At 34.4% G+C, this 18,924-nt stretch overlaps 2 protein-coding genes across 2 annotated transcripts; one reads left to right on the top strand and one right to left on the bottom strand.

Annotated features, from left to right (window-relative positions):
* Window positions 1-6,205: 6,205 nt before the first annotated feature.
* Window positions 6,206-11,306, bottom strand: LOC133186983 (uncharacterized). Its single transcript, XM_061322361.1, has 3 exons — window positions 11,300-11,306; window positions 7,355-8,635; window positions 6,206-6,809 (listed from the first exon to the last, which is right to left on the bottom strand). The coding sequence occupies exons 1-3, from the start codon at window positions 11,304-11,306 to the stop codon at window positions 6,244-6,246; spliced, it is 1,854 nt and encodes a 617-aa protein (XP_061178345.1). The 3' UTR covers window positions 6,206-6,243.
* Window positions 11,307-13,077: 1,771 nt separating this feature from the next.
* On the top strand, window positions 13,078-14,686 carry LOC133187109 (uncharacterized). The gene is made up of 3 exons (XM_061322468.1): window positions 13,078-13,095; window positions 13,369-13,405; window positions 13,717-14,686. The coding sequence occupies exons 2-3, from the start codon at window positions 13,378-13,380 to the stop codon at window positions 14,529-14,531; spliced, it is 843 nt and encodes a 280-aa protein (XP_061178452.1). The 5' UTR covers window positions 13,078-13,095; window positions 13,369-13,377; the 3' UTR covers window positions 14,532-14,686.
* The last annotated feature ends 4,238 nt before the right edge of the window (window positions 14,687-18,924 follow it).

The raw sequence follows: 18,924 nt of genomic DNA on the forward strand, positions 1-18,924 counted from the left end.
GACGTAATTATTGACCTGGCTGGGACGTGTGTTATGTATATACAAAATATTTTTGCTGAAAATGAAATATAAGGAGATAACGATCAGTATTCAAGCTCAAAAGTCCATTAAACAATAAAAATTTTGGAGCAGAGCAAACACGGACCTCTAAAACATGAGAGATGGGATCATGTGCGATGGAGGAGTGAGCATCCCCTGTTGACCGGTCACATTGTATAGACCATAGAACTTACGAAATGACGACTTTAAAACGAGACTGCTGATATTCTTGTTTCATCAACTTGTTTGTCAAAAACTTACCTCGTTTTAGAAATATGTAGAGCATGCTCTTGAGTATATCAACTGAGAGATATAAACCCCGTATGCAGGTGATGAAGGTATATTGCTGCATAAGTAAGGGAAGTTGACGATTGAAAGGTTAAAGTCATCACGTTTATCATAAAACTTGGTTGTTAGATTACTATTAACGTCTTTTTCTAGTAAAATATCCAAATATGAAACAGATTTGTCAGACCCTGTGATATCTTTTATTTCAAGCTCACCGGGTCATATCGTATCGACATAAGAATGGAAATAACCATCGGAAATTGACAATACGTTTTCGATATATCTAAATATCGAGTTGAAGGCCACAGTAAGTGTTTTCTATTGACTGAACAAATTCTGCTTCAGGTGAGTACAAAAAAATAGGTGTGCTAATAAAAAGATGATAGAAGACCTGGTCTCCAAAAACCACATGGATATTGTCAATCAGAAATTCAAGCATCTTTATAATATCAGCTTCAAAGTACTTGTGTGTACAATCAGAATGTTTTTAACAAAATAATTTTCCAAATGACTAATGACAAGGTACATGTAAGTAAATTTACGAGTTCCATTTTTATTGAAAAAGCAGCCGTCAATGATATCAAAAAGCCTGGACTTTAATTTATCGTGGGAAATGGTTGTATATAAAGTTAAAAAGTCCTAAGTTTTTATATTGTTGAATTTGGTAAAATTTTGCAATTTCAAATTTTTTAGTGGGGAGTAAAGAAAGAGGCTTGGTAGAACATTTACTGGAACCCGCTATGTATCTTTGTTTGTAAGGATTTTTATGAATTTTCGGTATCCAATATAGATATTTTTTTGTCTGCAACTCATCAACAGCATGCAGTTTTACGTTGTTGGCTTTGTAGTCTCGCCTGCATAAATGGAACTTTAGGAGACTGCTCTCTTCCTGGTACAAGACAGAGTATGAACAGATGCGGTGGATTTTGGTGGCTAGACCTCTAGACACACCCTTGAATGTGTGTGTAGGATGACATCTTGTTGGCACGAGATACAAATTAGAGTTTATAAACAAGCCTGCAATTTTTTTTTCATCTCAGATAATTTTTCATTCTAATTGAACTGGTCATATATAATTTATTGAAAAATGTATCTCTAATACAGATTGCATATATTTTGAAACCATTTGACTGCTGAAACATAATACATGTCGCGGAAAACTACGCTTCTAGAGAAGAAAAGCAGAATTTTACGCTCGGGTGATCATTTTAGCAAATATTGAGGCGGGATAAATTTATAGACATGAGATTTTTATAATGTTGATTCAATTTATTGCGTGGACCCTGAGGTCCACGCAGAAAATATATAAGTGGGGTTAAACCGGATGCCATGGGCTTACGTCAGGCTACGCATGCGCGAGAATGCTAGAGAGTTCGCCTCTAAGACAACTTGCCCTTAGAACAATTCGCCCTCTTCGAATTAGAATATGCCAATCATTGGCAAACCTCGCTCTAAAATCTGCACATTGTATTTATTTATTCTTTGTAACCAAGATCTGAATTGCTCTTTAATACATATATCCTTATATACAAACTAAATTCTATGGTACAAGCATTTTAAATAAGTAGGAAAAATTTATATAGATAGCTTAACAGCTTGAACATGTTGAATTAAAAACTACTAGGTTTTAAAAGATTTACCGGCATTAGTTTTGTGCATCAAGGTTCGCAAAATAATTTGATTGACAGCAATCCAAATATAGCTTGATAGAGGCCTGTAGCAACGTTTTTCCAGGTGGGGGAGAGGGAGAAACATCAAAAAAAAAAAAGAAAAAGAAATCTGCATACTACAGATCTGAGCTACATGTGTACCATCTATCTTTCCAATGATAGGATATCTTCCGTATAAATCGAAATGTATCGAAATAGCCCGATTTTATTAAATGACAAAACTATAGGCCAATTGGGAATAAAATTTAACAACTTTGCTATGAAACTACAATCACTCAAAGTAGGCAGTTCATTGTAGAAAATGTTAACGAAAGGTTGACCTGTGCCACCTTTCAGAGTAACCAATGAACTAGTCCATGGATGCATTGACGGTCGTTGTAACAAGAATAGATATGGGTTACCCCATACTCGACTTTTAATTTACTCCAATTTTCACTAGTAAAAAAACTGCACATGTTATGAAACTGGTGTAAAGTCCTTCATGTACGTAGCAAATACAGTCACCAGTCTAAGCGTCACCAGCAAACAGTGAACACACCTGTGCTTGCAAGACTAAATAGCCTATGTCTACACACGTGCGACGCATCTTCTCAGACCTTCTGGCGAACTCGGAAAAACACGTTGTTTTGCCGAGAAGTTACGATTGCAGGTGTTGTATATTAACCATTCCGTTATTTGAAAGAGACAGAGAAAAACACACACACACACACACACATAATAATTTTTTGGGTGTGTATTTTTAAATTGATCGAGTTAATCGATAACCTAGCATCGTTTTAGATAACTCGAGACCCTCTAGGACCGAGACCCTCTAGTGCTCCAGTACAGGGTCAGATTCAGCAGTTTTTGAAAAAGGGGGAGGAGTTCTAGGTCACACTGCAGGCACTTATATTCAAGTCCGTAGCAACGGTTTTCAAAGGGGGCAACCTCCAAAAATAGTTGACAAGCAACAATTAATAAATAAATTAAAATAACAACCTGTGCACCACACTGTAAAATCGGTAGGGGGCTTCGTCTAAACTTTTCGGTACATTTTGATTTCTTTTAAATGTTTGATTGTCCGTATTTTGAACCTTCCCGCAACAGAAAGTGCGGGGGAGCTTCCTATGCAAATCAAAACTTATATATTCAAATTATAACAAAAGATTATTTTTTTAAGAAAAAGTAAGCCCCCCTCCCCAACAAACTACGGGAACATTTTGAACCTTTCTCTTTATTGATTAAATTATCCCCATAATATAAGGAGAAAAATATTCTCTTATGCATACTCCCTTTCATGACCTTTTATGCATACTTCTTAAAGTTAGTTACTTCAGAAGATGGTCCAAAAATAGCTATGTACGTTCGCCGGAATCTTCCGATGATCGAAGTGAAATCTTTCATGTTACGTGTGGATGGTCGAGGCCCGAGGCCGGGGTTGTGAAAGTACAGGGAGAAAAGCAATAAGCAAAACTCTATCTAGAGAGCAGAAAGGGCAGAGATTGAAGTAATTATTTTATTGAAAATACTAGACCTAAAAATATCTATCCTACAGGAAAAAACAGACACTCTCTCTCTCTCTCTCTCTCTCTCTCTCTCTCTCTCTCTCTCTCTTTCTGCAAAAATAAATGGGGTTACAACATCCGAACCCCCTTCCTTTCCTGGATCCGCCAACGGAGTTACAATTCAACCATTACGACACCTGCACGATTAGGCCTCTTTTAATTCTGTTGTTAATTAATTTTAAAGGCTACTTTACCAGTGTTTACAATTGTGATAGATACCTAGATCAACATTTCACAATCTAATTAAAATTAGATGTTCCGAATCCGCTGCCGCTTCTTTTGAGAAGCGGTAGCGGAATTGGAACATCTAATTTTAATTAGACTGAACATTTCATATTCACATAATTTCAAGGTCATGTTTTTTTTTATCATTACAGCCTAATTAAGCAGACTTAAATAGCGATGAAAATTACAAGATACACGTAAAAAAAAAATAAATTTAATTACAATTTGTAAAAAAAAAAAATAAATCTAGAAATTTTCTTTGAATTTCGTGTAGAAACACATGCATATGGTCCACGTATTACAGTCCTTTTTTAAAGGACAGCAACTTGTTCACTCTAATTCCCATTGCATTTTTTTTTAATTTGGCTGCTGAATCATGATATACACGTATAAAGGATATGCAAATGTTGACACAGGGATAATAATATAAAGATGATATTTTTATTATAGCGATGCAGTTATGTATAAGCTATTTAGACACGAGTGTTCTATGCAATAACTTAGTAATCGTATCGACCTCACACATTTATAACTAAGGATTACTTAGTAAATATGTTGTCTGTTTCAAGACTCCTTAACAAACATTAAATTATAATTATTGTAAATACTGCTTATGGGAGATCCTGTACGCAAATTTTTCCCTCTCATCTCTCTCTCTCTAAGTAGTTTTTTGAAGACCTTGCTATATAATAAAATAACCCAAGAACATCTCTGATATTATATCATATTTTGGCATTACAGGAAATTAAGCTAAATATCAACTTAGCTGTCAATTTTTTCTTGCTTTCGCTGCACATCTGCCAAGGATCTTGCATAATAAATAATACCACATAACTTCCTTGGAGTAAGTATATATTGACGAAAAGGATAAATTATGACAAACAATCGTGCATTTTTCCCTTGTCAAAATGTCAAAAAATTGCAAGAATTCTAAATGCCAAGCGCTTTACGGATGTACTTGATTTCTGTATGTGTGAAATAATCCATATTATGGCAATTAATCCAATCTCATACCCCATAGTTCAAATTTGACTGACTTGAGTCGATCATAAAAAGTAGGAATAGGTGGAAGACTCCATCTAGTCAAGAGCAAGAATGCATGGTTGTTTTTTTTTTACTGATCACATTTTAGTTAACAGCCTCAAACAAACAGTTTCTCGGGTCCGACTAAGAAATCATGTTGTTCTGGAACTAACATCAATATTTTTTGTTATGTATTATCACCCTCTCATCGAAAGATCTGGTACAGACATACAGGGTGTCCCAGAATATACGATACCATTTCAAGATTCTGTAAAACCTTATGTAATGAATATTGAATTACAACAAAAGCATTATAAACATTGCAGATACCGTCCAATTTTATTCACCTAATTTGACAGTCAATAAAAGGAAAACAACAAAATGAGTTCACTTTGAAAAAATGCCATGGTTTTTAAATGATGCCCTCTAAAGGACGTTCTATCTGTGTAATGATAATGCCAAGTCATTGCACAAAATTCCTTAACTTGAGACAGCAGTGTCTGTCTCTGTTACTGACTTCTGGATTTTCACCAGAGGTAAACCTTTTATACATATATGTTAAGATTTCTGGTTTGGGTTTAGCAGCAGTAACCTAAGATTAGGATTGACAATTACAGTTTCAAATTGAGGGTAGCTAGCTCTTTTCATAATCTATTTTGATTGAATTGAAATTGCAGTTTTTTGCAAAAGTTTGATGTAAATTTGTTACGATTGCAATTTAGTGTGAAAATTTTTTTGGAATATTTTTTTTGCTAAAATATTTTTTTTGCTAAAATCTTGTACTTATTCAAATATTTTTCGATACATATATCAAAGAAATTGGCCAAGAAATGTGTTTGTGGCAAGTATTTCAAATGGTATCATATATTTTGGGACACCCTGTAGAATTGAAACAAACATGTACACATGGCACTTTTTTCTTCTTTATTTCTGATTTAAGGTGGGAGGGCTGTAGATGATATAATTTTCTGATGATTTAAGGTGGGAGGGCTGTAGATGATATAATTTTTTGGCAAAATATTAAGGCATTTTGTAGTTTTCGCTAAAGTGTTGATGGCCATAAAATTTACTTGAGCCAGTGTATGAGAAAAGGGGTCTTATGACATAAAAATCACAAAATCAGATTTTTGCTGATTCTTGTAGAATAAAACGCAAGGAATCAGAATATATAAGTTTTAATAGTATATCTTAATGATAAGTGCTTCATTTTATGGTTACAAAGGAGTGCAAAAATGGCTAAAACGTCATAATCCTGTATTTTGACGTCAAAAACGTCATATATCAACCCCGGTGAAGTTACGGTTTTAATGAACAGAGTACTATTTAGAATTGTTTTTCTTTTGCATTAATTCTATTTTTCAAAAAATGTTTAACAATCAATATTTGTTGTTTGTGAAATAAACAAAATATGGCATTTGTCACATTTTTAATGGAAAATAAATAGCCTAGGTAAGCTATTCTTCAGTCTGGGCTGGAGGGCATAATTCATCTTGACATCTTGGACGTACATACGGTCTGACCTTCTTATAAAGATACTGAGCTCTTTCTCTAGACATTCCGAGGGGTGCAAGTTCCCTAGGAAAATTTCCCGGAATCTGCTGAAGTCCATCTGGTTTTGATATTTTGATTTTTTTCTCGGCCGAATCACTATTTTCTTTTACAAATACAAATCCTGGAAAGTCCACATGAAATCGGAAAGAGTGGTATTTTGAAATACCAGGTAATGAGTTGAAAAAACGGCCCAAAAACTCTTTCCAACCGTAGTATTTCCATGTAGACTCTCTTCCGTTGTCGTAGAGAATACCTTTGTTTGTTGTTGAAGAATGATCAAAAACTCTCTGAAGTTCACTCATACTATCACAGTCTGTGCGACGGAACAGCTTTTTTGCCCTTGCAAAACCTGCGTCAATCAGACATCGTGTATGACCAACTACCTGCATCAGGTAAGTAATTTGATGATGCAAACCAGTAATCACTCGCCATGCAAAGTACGCAATCAAAAACTTGTTCTTGTTTTGACCTGAAAATACAGGAACAATAATTTACTAGAGAATGTTGTATTTATCTTTAAATGGCATTTTATCTTGATGTAAGTGAAACGTACAAATACTTTTTTTATTCATGCACTCAAACATGATTCAAACCCAAATGAAAATTAACAAATACTGTCCGTATACTGCTTAAAATTCTCGCCATTTAGTTTTAAATATACAAGCCCCTAGGTTGCCTTCATACAGAGTCAATATGTCATAAATTATAATACCCCCCCCCCCACCCCCACCCCACCCCCGGAAATTAACATTAGAGATTTAATATTCTAAAGGCGGAATATTTATTAAAAAAATTATAAATGGTACTGCAACAAAATAATATATTAGATTCTTTGTGTTTAAAAAACTTACAACGCATCAATGAGATGAGGTGCTGTTGTAAAACTGCTTTCTTTTGCTTAGTAATATTTCTACATTTAATATTGTACACTGGATTAAAAGATTATTACACATAATCGTGATACGGTTTACGGTTATAAACAGAGAGAGAGAGAGTGTGTGTGTGTGTGTGTACCTGCACAATTATCAGCATGTATCAAGCACCCTTTTTTTTCTCCATAACCATAGTTGCCAAGGCCATGATGCACCAAGGAAATAACAGTATCTGGACCATGCGAATGCGTTCCATCCAGTCCAAGTGTTTCATTTTCCCCGATCAAGTAGTTATATTGCATAGGTTTGTCGTCAACTCGAAAACCAAATATGTGTACTTTCTTTAAAGTAAGAAAATATAGGGGTCCCATCTGACGTGCATGATGAGGCAAAGCAACACTTTGGCTAAAGTCAAACGTATAGTGAACTTTAGTCATATCAGAGGATAACGGTTGGTTATGGTGTTCCAGGCGATCGATGTCTTGCAATTCTTCCAGCGAATCTTTAACCAGTTTTTTGTAGAGATATCTTTCCTTCTGTGCTATATCGATGTGATTTTGAAATTCTCTTAAGGCCTCTAATTTGTCCTCTTCTGATCTTGCATCAAGTACCCTCTTCCTCAGCAATTCACATTTATGACAAACATCAAATCGAGGACCGCATATTTTAATATGTGAACAGCAGGAGTTCCATATATTTGTAAATGTGTGGTACTCTACTTTCCTTACATCATCTGTATCACATGCCGACTTGTACTGGCCATGAATAGCTTTCTTCGTCGAATTACAAGGAAGAAAAATGGGAGGCTCATCATCCCTACCTCTAGGGGCTGCAGGCTGAGGGAGGCCGTGTTCCTCGGCGTAGCCCAAAATGAAATTTACCACTCTCTGTACATCGTCAAAACTGACTGCATGCTTCGGCTTCCTTCCATGATTTCCATGTCGTCTAGGGACGGCCCCATTTGCTGAATAATGTTTCAAGAGATTAGAGAGAGACTTTTTCCCGACATCAAATAAACACTGGAAAGTCGATCTACAAATTTTCACATTTCTAAAACTGTAGTGGTACGAGTTCCGGACTCTTGATCCTTTTCGAGTGACAGATGACCCGGCAATGCCAATAGAACCCATGATGTATAAATCTTTTACATCTTTTTCCATTTCTCTAACATTAAATACATGGTCAAGAATTACGGAATTCTCAAACTTTGAAAAGCAACGCTGACCACATTTACAATTTTGTTTAATGTCATTCAGTTCTGAAGGGGTGTCATTTTCAATTTCACTCTCACAGTCAGACAATTCATTTCCTGATTGAGAGAGAACAAAATTGCGTATTCGGTCTAATCTATTCGGATCAGAGGGTGTATCGTCCTGATCGCTTGTTGAACGATCCTCCTCAAAATCTGAGTGTGAATTGGCAGCTGATTCCAACCCAAAGTGTGTATTGAAAAGATCATCTAGTTCCTAAAAATTAAAAGACTATTAAATCTTTGAAATCGACGAAATATAATAAATTACTTGATTTATTTAACGAATCTATCCCCTAAATGTACTTCATGTTCATTTATAATTATTAAATGTATTAGTCCTATATAAATGACATAGAATTAAATTTGAAAGATCCACTTTGATTTTAAATAGTAGAATTTTGCAAAAAATGTATGGTTTTCTTATTATTATAATTTTTTTTTAAATTTCTATTCTTTTAATCTTGATTTGTGTACAACTATTTAAAAAGAATATGATTTACTTTTTAATTCGTATATACTCTCTTTCTCTAATTTTATTTATTTATCTTCATTATTATTTTTATTTATTTGATTTTTTGTAGACTTTATCTAGTCTGTCCGTCAATATTCTGAGAGTTATGACGACTCCGATGCTAAGCACCGCGTAAACAGAGGGAAATTTAAAATATTTATTGGACGTTTTTATTCATTAATGTACATGTAACTATTTAAAGAAAGTACAAGGATTAATTTAAAGCAATTTGTAAACGTAAAATTGAAAATACTGTACAAAACGTAATTGTGTGTTAAAATCTTAATATATAACATCTAATCTGAAATTTGTAGTTCTGTAAGAAATCCAAACACTCGTCCGACTAGTTACCATATATGAACATTTATTGTGCCGGTGACTTGTTTTTCTTCTTTTTATAATAACGTGGATATGGACTAAAAGTTATTTATAAGTAAATTCCTTGTAGTGATTTTAAACATCACTTGTAAAACTGCATTGTTCGGTAATAAACTTATAAAACAATACACACGCGCACATTGCAGTGTGCGCGTGTGTATTGTTTTCTCAGTTTATTACCGAACAATGCAGTTTTACAAGTGATGTGAGAAATTACTTCAACGCATCATAGCTGCATTATTCTGACAGGGGCGTAGCTTGACTTTAAATACATTCTATAGAGTCAAACCATAGGGTCCGGGGTTATGGGCCGCTTCAAGCCCCCAGTAGGTCCAAAAGTTAAACAGAGCCCTGGTAGGGGTTTAGTGGACTGACCCCCCCCCCCCCCCCGGGCAGAAAATGGATTAAGGGGTTTTAAAATGCAAATATCATACTTGTCCTGCACAGAATTTTCGTCAACTTTACCAATTTCAGAGCGTGGATATGATACTATACATTATATATGAAAGCACTGGCGGATTTAAGGGGGGGCGTGGGGGGCGCACGCCCCCCCCCTAAAATTTTCAAACTATGATATGACTAATATTAATAATGCCATACTTAAGTATATAACTAACCAATACCACTATTTTTGTGCCTGGTTTTACTCTTAAAATACACGAAAACCCAGGAGCTTCTGGGGGCTTCGCCCCCTGGGCCCCCACTGGGGGCCTTAAGGCGGCCCCCAGACCCCCTGCCTGAACGAAGTTATCCACGCCTCCCTAATCACAAATCCTGTATCCGCCCATGTTATCAATTACAATATCATAACTTTGAATTTAAATTTTTGTTTGTTTGTTTTAGGGCAAACCTAGGTGAGGAAAAAGTTCAAAAAGCGTAAAGATTCCAGATATTGTCCGATTTGTTAAAAGCTGGAGATGTGAAGTTCTCTAGTCATGTAGTGCAGGTGACAAGAAAGACCATAATTTTATATGTACATGTATCTTTTGTGTACTAACTTCACAGAAGGAGTGCAATATAAAGCACAACAAGCCAAGAGCATGCATGTATAAGGGAATGTTAAATGTGTACATGTAACAATATCATTCGGGACGAATTATATGTTGAGGAGCAGATGATGTAATTATTAATCAGTTGTTTTAACGACTATAATTATGATGATAACATGGACCTGACAGTTGTAAATGTGATTCTAAGTCGTTCCGATAACTAAACCTTAGGGGATGACGAGGAACAAGAAGAAAGGGCCTCTCTCAGGGCCTCGGAAGTTGAGCAAAAACCAAACAAAAATTCAGTCTTCTGTGCTCTTCGTCATCTTGCAGGGTACTGCACAAGCACATAGTTGTAATACGCAAGGGTGCTTTACCGGATTTGTGAAATTCATGACCACTGGAAAAGGGGTTTGGTGCTAGGACAGGGCTCTGTTGATGATGCAGGAAAATTTTTATTGTACTTTGAAAGAAGTCATTCTTCTTTGATCATTCCCCTATGATAATCAATTACTGTTAATTATAAAATTGATAAATCATTTGCATAAAAAAATAAACAAGAAAACATTAGACAAACTTTCCTATATTTTTAATTAGTCGTTTTGTTAGTTGAAGATCAGGAGAGGACAGTTTTTTTTATATTGTGCTGGATTTGTACACGTATATTGTAGTTTCAGCAGTATTAGCAGACATGTTGTTGCATTCTTATGACGCAGAATTTAGTTATAAACTTCTACATGAAAAGAAGACTCTTGCTTTGGCCTTAAATTTGACATTAAGATATATCTACAATATTCATTGTTATTCCTATATTGATTCGATTTATGCCATTTGACTCGAAATAAAAGATACCACAGAGTCTGACACATTTGTTTGATATTTGGATGTTTTACTAGAGAAAGACAGTGATCATGACAAACACAACAACTAAACTTTATGATAAACGTGATGACCTACCCTTCATCTGGCGTACAGTCTGCTCTCTTGCCTAATCATTCCTCTGTTGACAGGGAAAATCATGATATAAAAGGAATACTTCACGTGCATTTTTCTATCATCAACTTATTTATGTAGCAATTTACCATTATCAACTGCAAATGGGGTTGATTGATTCGATAAACAAAATCATATTCTACAAACTAACAATTTCTAAAAAGAGACAGACAACTGACAAATAAGTAGATGATACAAGGATTTCAATAATTTCGATCAATGTCAACATTTCGGAAATTCTGTGGTCGATACAATGACCTTTTTTTTCAAATACATGAACAATGGATCGTTAGGTCGAATGTTGACTAAAGTATTTCGTAAAAAAATGTTACACAATTATTTTTACATTGAAATTTCTACGGATTTTTCTATTTATCCAGACGGCAGGTGTGACCGAATGTTAGGGGATGCTTACTCCACCATGGCACCTGATTCCACCTCTAATTTCAGAGCTCTGTGTTTACTCTGCTAGCAATTTCTATTGTTTAATTGGACTTTTGGGCTTAATTACGGTTCTTTACATGCATGTATCTTCATAACTATTTTATTTCATGTTGAATTACCGTTGTGTTAAGATGGTAAAAGCGATCGACACCTTGGAGTGTACATAACACTGGCATACATAGACAAATTAATAGATAAATAGTCTAAGACTACTTATTTTTTGGTTGATCTTTTTGTCATGTTTTCAACAACATATCTTCCCCTATCAATTTATTTATTGATTTTCTATAATTATTAAATTTCCCTGATAGGGATTCTTATTCCTTAGCACTTGATATACATGTATTTGTTGACATATTTTGCAATTAAGATGTGAATTGCTATTATAATCTCTTAAAAACGTAAGATACTCATAGTTATAAATTATGCAGAACAAGGACACCGCAAACGGAGCATCCCCATCCCTATTTACTTAGCAAAAGATGCAGCATAAGCCCTAAAACTTTTAAATTTCTGGTATATTTACCGCTGATATTACCAGTAAGTTCTAGTCGAGGAAAGTGAACCTGACTGGAGAAATCTTAGTATTCTTATTTCAAAGAATAGAAATGTATCTTATTTTTTTTATTCATTTTTTTCTTGCAATACAAATATGACGGAAAACACGTCAGAATAAGAAAATTATTTATATAATTTAGCATTCCATTAAATTGCATTCATTCCTTGTATTACTTTTATTACGAAGGAACTCACCAGCTAAATCACTCACAAGCACGTTATTATATCCCTTTCAACTTCTTTGGGAGGGGATAGTATGGAAGTAAACAAAATGAGAATATTTCAGTAAGCGGGTAAATTTTCTTTAATTTTTTTTTAACATATGAATTGTCGACGGATTTTTCCTTTATTTCCCGATCATGACAAGGAGCACACGGCGGGTGTGACCGGTCGGCAGGGGATGCTCACTCCTCCATGGCACCTGATCCCACCTCTGATGTGTTTGGAGGTCTGTGTTTGCTTTGCTCCCGATTTGTATTGTTTTAATAGACATTGAGCTTGAATACTGTTTTTTATCTCCATTTATGCCATATGACAAAATGTGTCCATTATTGAAAAGAAACAGATGGAATAAGAATAAAAGTAATTTTAAAGTGTCTTTTCATTGGATGTTGATACAACTAATGAGAATTAGACCAGTCCTCTTAAGATTTAGTAGGCGGCATTTTACAACATAACTGCTATATATATATAAACGATCACATCTGCTGAGATTTCAAAGATAAGTACAATCTTTTAACCTAGGAACTGGAAAAAAGGTAGTAATTTTTTTATCAGTTCAGCATAGATTAGGTTTTTTTCAAAAATGTATCATTAAGACTTTTTTTAATATAAATTTATACGAATCAAATACAGAAAAAAAAATCCTTTTATGAGTAAATAAATGTTTCGATGAAGAGATTATATTGCAATTTACTTAAGAAAAATATGTGGTGGTGTACATAAATATTATTCAAGTGCTTATTTTTTTTTTTTTTTAATGATTGGATTATTTAAATCAGTATCTTAAAAAAAATATTTTATTATTTTAGGAACCAACAATGGAGAAGATGGCTGCTCCAATTCAATGTATCTATTATTTTGTTAGAGAGAAAACTTTAACTTTATAAATGATTGCATTATTAAGATTTTTAGAAAATGTTTTGAAAAGAAATGAGTAAGTTATCCATCAATTAAAGTTTGTACATTATATACTGCATATATATATAATGTAAAACGCAGCATGTAGAAGTTTAGGTCTTCAAGTATTTATGGTAAATTTCTGGTGAATTTTATGCATGTTCTAAAGAAGTATTGAATTTCAATATTGTATATAATTGCTAACAGGGAATCAAGTTTAGTTATAAATGAAACGATTGGATCGTTTATTGTCTTTGCAGCTACTATCGTCGATGGTGTGCTAAAGATTGCACTAGAAATCGTGGAACCTTCCCTAAAAGAATGTTCAAGTGCCGAGCGTAGGGAAATAGAAGAGTTAATGAGGAACTGCGCTTTAAAGGAAGCTAGCTTGACGAGCCGTCTTGCTGATATCTCCAAACTTTCAGATGCAGAATTGCGAGGAAATGTCCGAAAGCTTCTCTCAGAGGATGATTACAGGAAAATATCTGAATACGTCGATCAAGAAACATTTACGATGGATATTACGAGCACTGCAGCAACTTTTCAGCGTGGAAACCGAAAGTTCCTTGAGCCCATACAGCTTAGCTCGATAGAAGCCATCACAGCTGCGACTATTTACCAAATAGCTAGCATTTTCATTGAAAGTGTATTTTTGGTTCTCGGTGCCATTGGAATTAAAGTAAGCTACGATGAGGCCCTGATGCGCAAAATAATCGAAGAAATCCTACCAGTGGTGCAACAGCCGGCTTTCAGAAGAATCATAGATGAATTTGTTGAGACCTGGGCAGCAGGAAATGCATGGGGAAAAGCAAAAGCCATTTTCAATTTACTGAAAGACACCTATTCTTTTGGCATATTCTGGAAAGTTGTTAAAATTGCTTTTTCGGAAATGTCATGGATGGAACGAATCAAAAATATCGCACTGGTTGCCACTATGATTGTTGCCGCACTTGCAACAGATGGCATTGCACTGATTGCCAAAATTGCTCTCTCTGTCAATGATGCCTACAACCTTGCCAAAAAGATCATTAACATGATACGATTGAAAGCATTGGCTTCAGAGTTTAACAAATAGTATGCTAGAACATTGGCCTCCGAGAAATTTTTTTTTTCAATTACTCGATTTGTTCAATCCTTGTGTAAACATCTTACTTTATTACTGAAAATTTAATGCATTTATATACTTCCTTTTTATATTACATGTAACCATAATAAAGAGTAGTCACAATTTCTATGATTTATTTTATATAAAGGAATACTTCAAGTTTCCTGTTTGTACATATTTTAACGACAGTGATTGACACTGACAATCTACGTTTACCCTAACATGACAAGGGGCACGGAATGGGTATGACTGGTTGACAGGAGATGCTTACTCGTCCATGGCATCTAATCCCACCTCTGATGTTTCAAAGGTCCATGTTTGCTCTGCTCAAAATCTGTATTGTTCAATTTGACTTTCGACATGATTATTATTTGTTATCTTCACATTTCATTCTCAAACAAAGAGAACCGTTCAAAAGAAATTTCTTAACTTCAGAATAAAAACTTGTTTCATGTAACTCAGGTAAATAAATATTTTTTAAACTTTTTTTTTTGCACAACGATACACAGTTACAGAAAGTGAAGATTGCATTCTATCTACGTCAGCTCATCGCTTGATCACTGATTTGCTGATATCATAGATGGAGCTTGTTTACTATTTTAAGCTTTAAGCGCTAGGATCAGTCCAAGCGCGTATGGGCATCATACAGGGAAAAAGGTCATCTTCCGAATCATGCAGTGCCACAAACGGATAATGGCAGACACAGTATCCTATATGTATATTTTCCTATGCATTACTTAGACAATTGTGACCCCACCCTAACCTTGGGGATCATGATTTAAACGAACTTGAAAAAATACATACTACCCGATGATCTTTCTCTATTCATATGACTACTTATATGGATTTGCCGTTCTTCAGAAAAAAAATTTAAAGATATTTTCTATACATGTATATTCCTTTGTAAAACTTAGATTGCCAATTGTTGTCCTTCCCTATCTCTGGGGGTCATCATTTGAATTTACACTACCTGAGGATGCCTCTTTCTAAATATCACCAGTTACGACTTTGCTGTTCTTAGGAAGAAGATTTTAAAAGTTTTTTCCTATATAATCATATGTAAAAACTTTGTTTGCCTAATGTGCCCCCCCCCCCCTCCGGTGGTGATGATGTTTTGAATCTACACTACCTGAGGATGCTTCCATATAAATACATGTATGATTAATCATGGCATTGCTATTATTGTGAAGAAGATTTTAAAGATTTTTCCTATGTGATCCTATGTTAAAGTTTGATTGCCCATTCTGGCCCCGCCCTACCTTGGGGGTCTTGATTTGAACAAACTTGAATCTACTCTGCATGTACCCGATGATATTTCTGTATTAATATGACTAATTACGGATTTTCTGTTCTTAAGAGGAAAATGTTTTCCTATGCATTCCTATGTAAAATTCAATTTGAATCTACAGACCTGAGGATGATTAAACATAAGTTTGATATTTTCTGGCTAGTGGTATTTGAGAAGATTTTCAAAAGATTATTAATGTTTTCACTAATTATCTCCACTTGGAAGAGGGCGTGGTCCTTCATTTGAACAAACTTGAATCCCTTCACACAAGAATATTTTGTGGTAAGTTTGATTGAAATTATCCCAGTGGTTCTTGAGAAGAAGTCGAAAATGTGAAAAGTTTATAGATAGACGGACAGCTAGACAGACTGACGTACGATCAGAAAAGCTCATTAGCCTTCGGCTAAAATTACATACAAAGAATTATCTTTTTTTGAAAAAGAAAATTATCTAGATATATCATATCAACATGAATTAAAAATTCAGATGTAATGTGCTACCGCATATTCAAGAAGTCGTGTTAATCAGATATGGATCCCTAAAAAGCTCCAATTAAAGATCTTTCAGAAAATTTGGAATCACATTTTTTCCAAAATCAATAATATCAAGACATATGACTTTTCAACACTTTCAATGCACCATTTCAAATTTAAGATCAGGCTTTTTGACATCATGGGCAATATTCTTCAAGAAAATTGAATTCGGAAATTTTCATATACATTGTATTGTGAGTGGCCATCTACAAAATCACTTTGATAAAAACCATTCTGTTCTACACACTCTGAAGTTACTATTATTAAAAGGATACTGGGGTTCCTAGTTGACAACATGTATGTAGTCTTTGGAGACCAGGTCTTCCAATTAACAATCTGTTGGAATTCCGACAATCTGATTAAAATCAGATCCTTTGATCCGCTCACATAGATCGCTACACAAGCCTTGTGTAGCGATCTATATGAGCGGATCAAAGGATCTGATTTTAATCAGATTGGAATTCCGATAGAAATTAATTGCGTTCCTATATCAGTCGACCTGTTTTTATATTTCTATGAAGCAGATTTATGGAAAAACTATATATATATATATATATATATATATATATATATATATATATATATATATATATATATATATATATATATATATATATATATATATATATATATATACTGAACACGTTTTATCTATAAATAATATGTGGCTACTCTATATCCCAGTGAAATCAAAATAAAAGCCCTGCACAGTCTGCCTCCTCTATTTTATATTCAGATGTTTTACTGACTAAAGATGTTCTTGGCCAACTAAATTTTGAACAATATGACTGCAACTTTCCAATCGTCAACTTGCTCTATTTATGAGTAGGGGTATTGAAAAATAATGAATATACATTCGCTGTATTTTGTTCAACAAAAATATCACAGGTATACAGCTTATCCCACTCCTTCAAAATATTCTCCTTGAACTTTTTAAGCATTTTTTCAGTCTTTGAATCCATTTCTGAAAAGCCGAGATATAGGCCAATTTTTGGACACCCTTTAGACACTGGTATTGCGCGCTTCCTACGCAAAATGCCTTTTCCAAGGGCATTATAACACCTTTTTGATAGGCGTAATAACGGCTTTCAAAAAGCGATATTACGCCAGTTTTCGCGTTGGCGATACAACGCCTTTTCAATTCGAGATATTATGTCTCTCTCTCTCTCTCGTTATTACGCCTTTTAATTTTTTTCTTCTATGGTTTGATCCTAATAGTAGTAGTTAAACATGAACCAGGCAGTTATAGAGTACTTTATATGCTATTCTCTATTGAGAAGTTGATGGCTCGTTTATACCCCCCCCCCCCTTGAGGGGGAGTATTAAACGAGCCATCAACTTCTCAGTAGAGAATATTTATATGCCAGTCAACAATAAAATAAAATAAAATAAATACCCCCCCCCCTCAAAAAAAAATTCGTGCTGGTTAGGGTCATCGTCCACATCCATTCGTGATTTTCGTCTGAATAATGACCATTATAGCTTTAGACTTTAAGTGCATGTTTAAAGTGCGTACTTGTAAATATGAGCCGACAAGAAATCCAAATTTTTAGCTCAGATACGCCATGTATAGCTTTAAAAGCTGGAAAATGAAAAAAAAAAAAGAAGCAACTATCAATTTTTTTTTTCAAAAGTACTGAAAAGGGGGGGGGGGATATTGATAACAATTTAAGGTTCACCGCCCCTTTGATAAGAGAGATAACTCTAACTGAGATAAATGACCATTATTCCTTGCTCATAGAATTGTAACGAAGGCTTTTTGGTCGGTTTCTATAGTGATAATTTCTGAAAATATATGACCAAGATGAAATGTATATTTCTAAGATGTTTTATTCTTGGTGTTCCAGCATAAAGTGACAATTATATAATGTATGATATAAGATGACATATAAATTAAAACAAAAAGATAATGAACAATGAGTCTTTGCAACCTATACAACATATATATAATGACCACATTACATAATACATAATGAGTCCTTGCACAATGAAGATTGGTGAAACTTAAATAATTTATATAGACAGCATATTAACCTTGACCTTACACGTGCATATCATATCATATATAATATAAACATTATGAGATCACTTGGCCATGAAAAGGCATAGGAACTTGGGGACTGGAACCCCCCCCCCTTTCCATTTTTTCCTTTTTTCCTATTTTAGTATTTTAATGTGTACTACATGCTATCGAAAATGTACTCCTTTTGTTATAAGCTGTTTTTAAATATATCGTTTTCGACCGATACATTTACATAAAAGGAGTATCAGTCGAAAATACTAAACCAAGATACTGGTATCCTAATGACAAATAGCGAAGCACAATATTCTATAAGCACATAATGAAGTAAGTAGCAACGATTTCAATCAAAATTTCTTGGACAAAAGTAAGCCAATTAACCAAAGAGAAGACTTGTTTAAGTTTGACAAACTTATAGCTTTAATAACCGTTTCCCATGCACCATCTAAATCATTCAATTTCAGCAACAGACAAGCAACTAAGTTTAAGGTTAGAACGTGGTATTCCTCTCCGATACTTTCA

This window comes from Saccostrea echinata, unplaced genomic scaffold (genome assembly GCF_033153115.1).
Source record: "Saccostrea echinata isolate AGI-Se365-2 ecotype Australia unplaced genomic scaffold, CSIRO_AGI_Sech_v1 ptg000014l, whole genome shotgun sequence".
NCBI classification, from domain to species: Eukaryota; Metazoa; Mollusca; class Bivalvia; order Ostreida; family Ostreidae; genus Saccostrea; species Saccostrea echinata.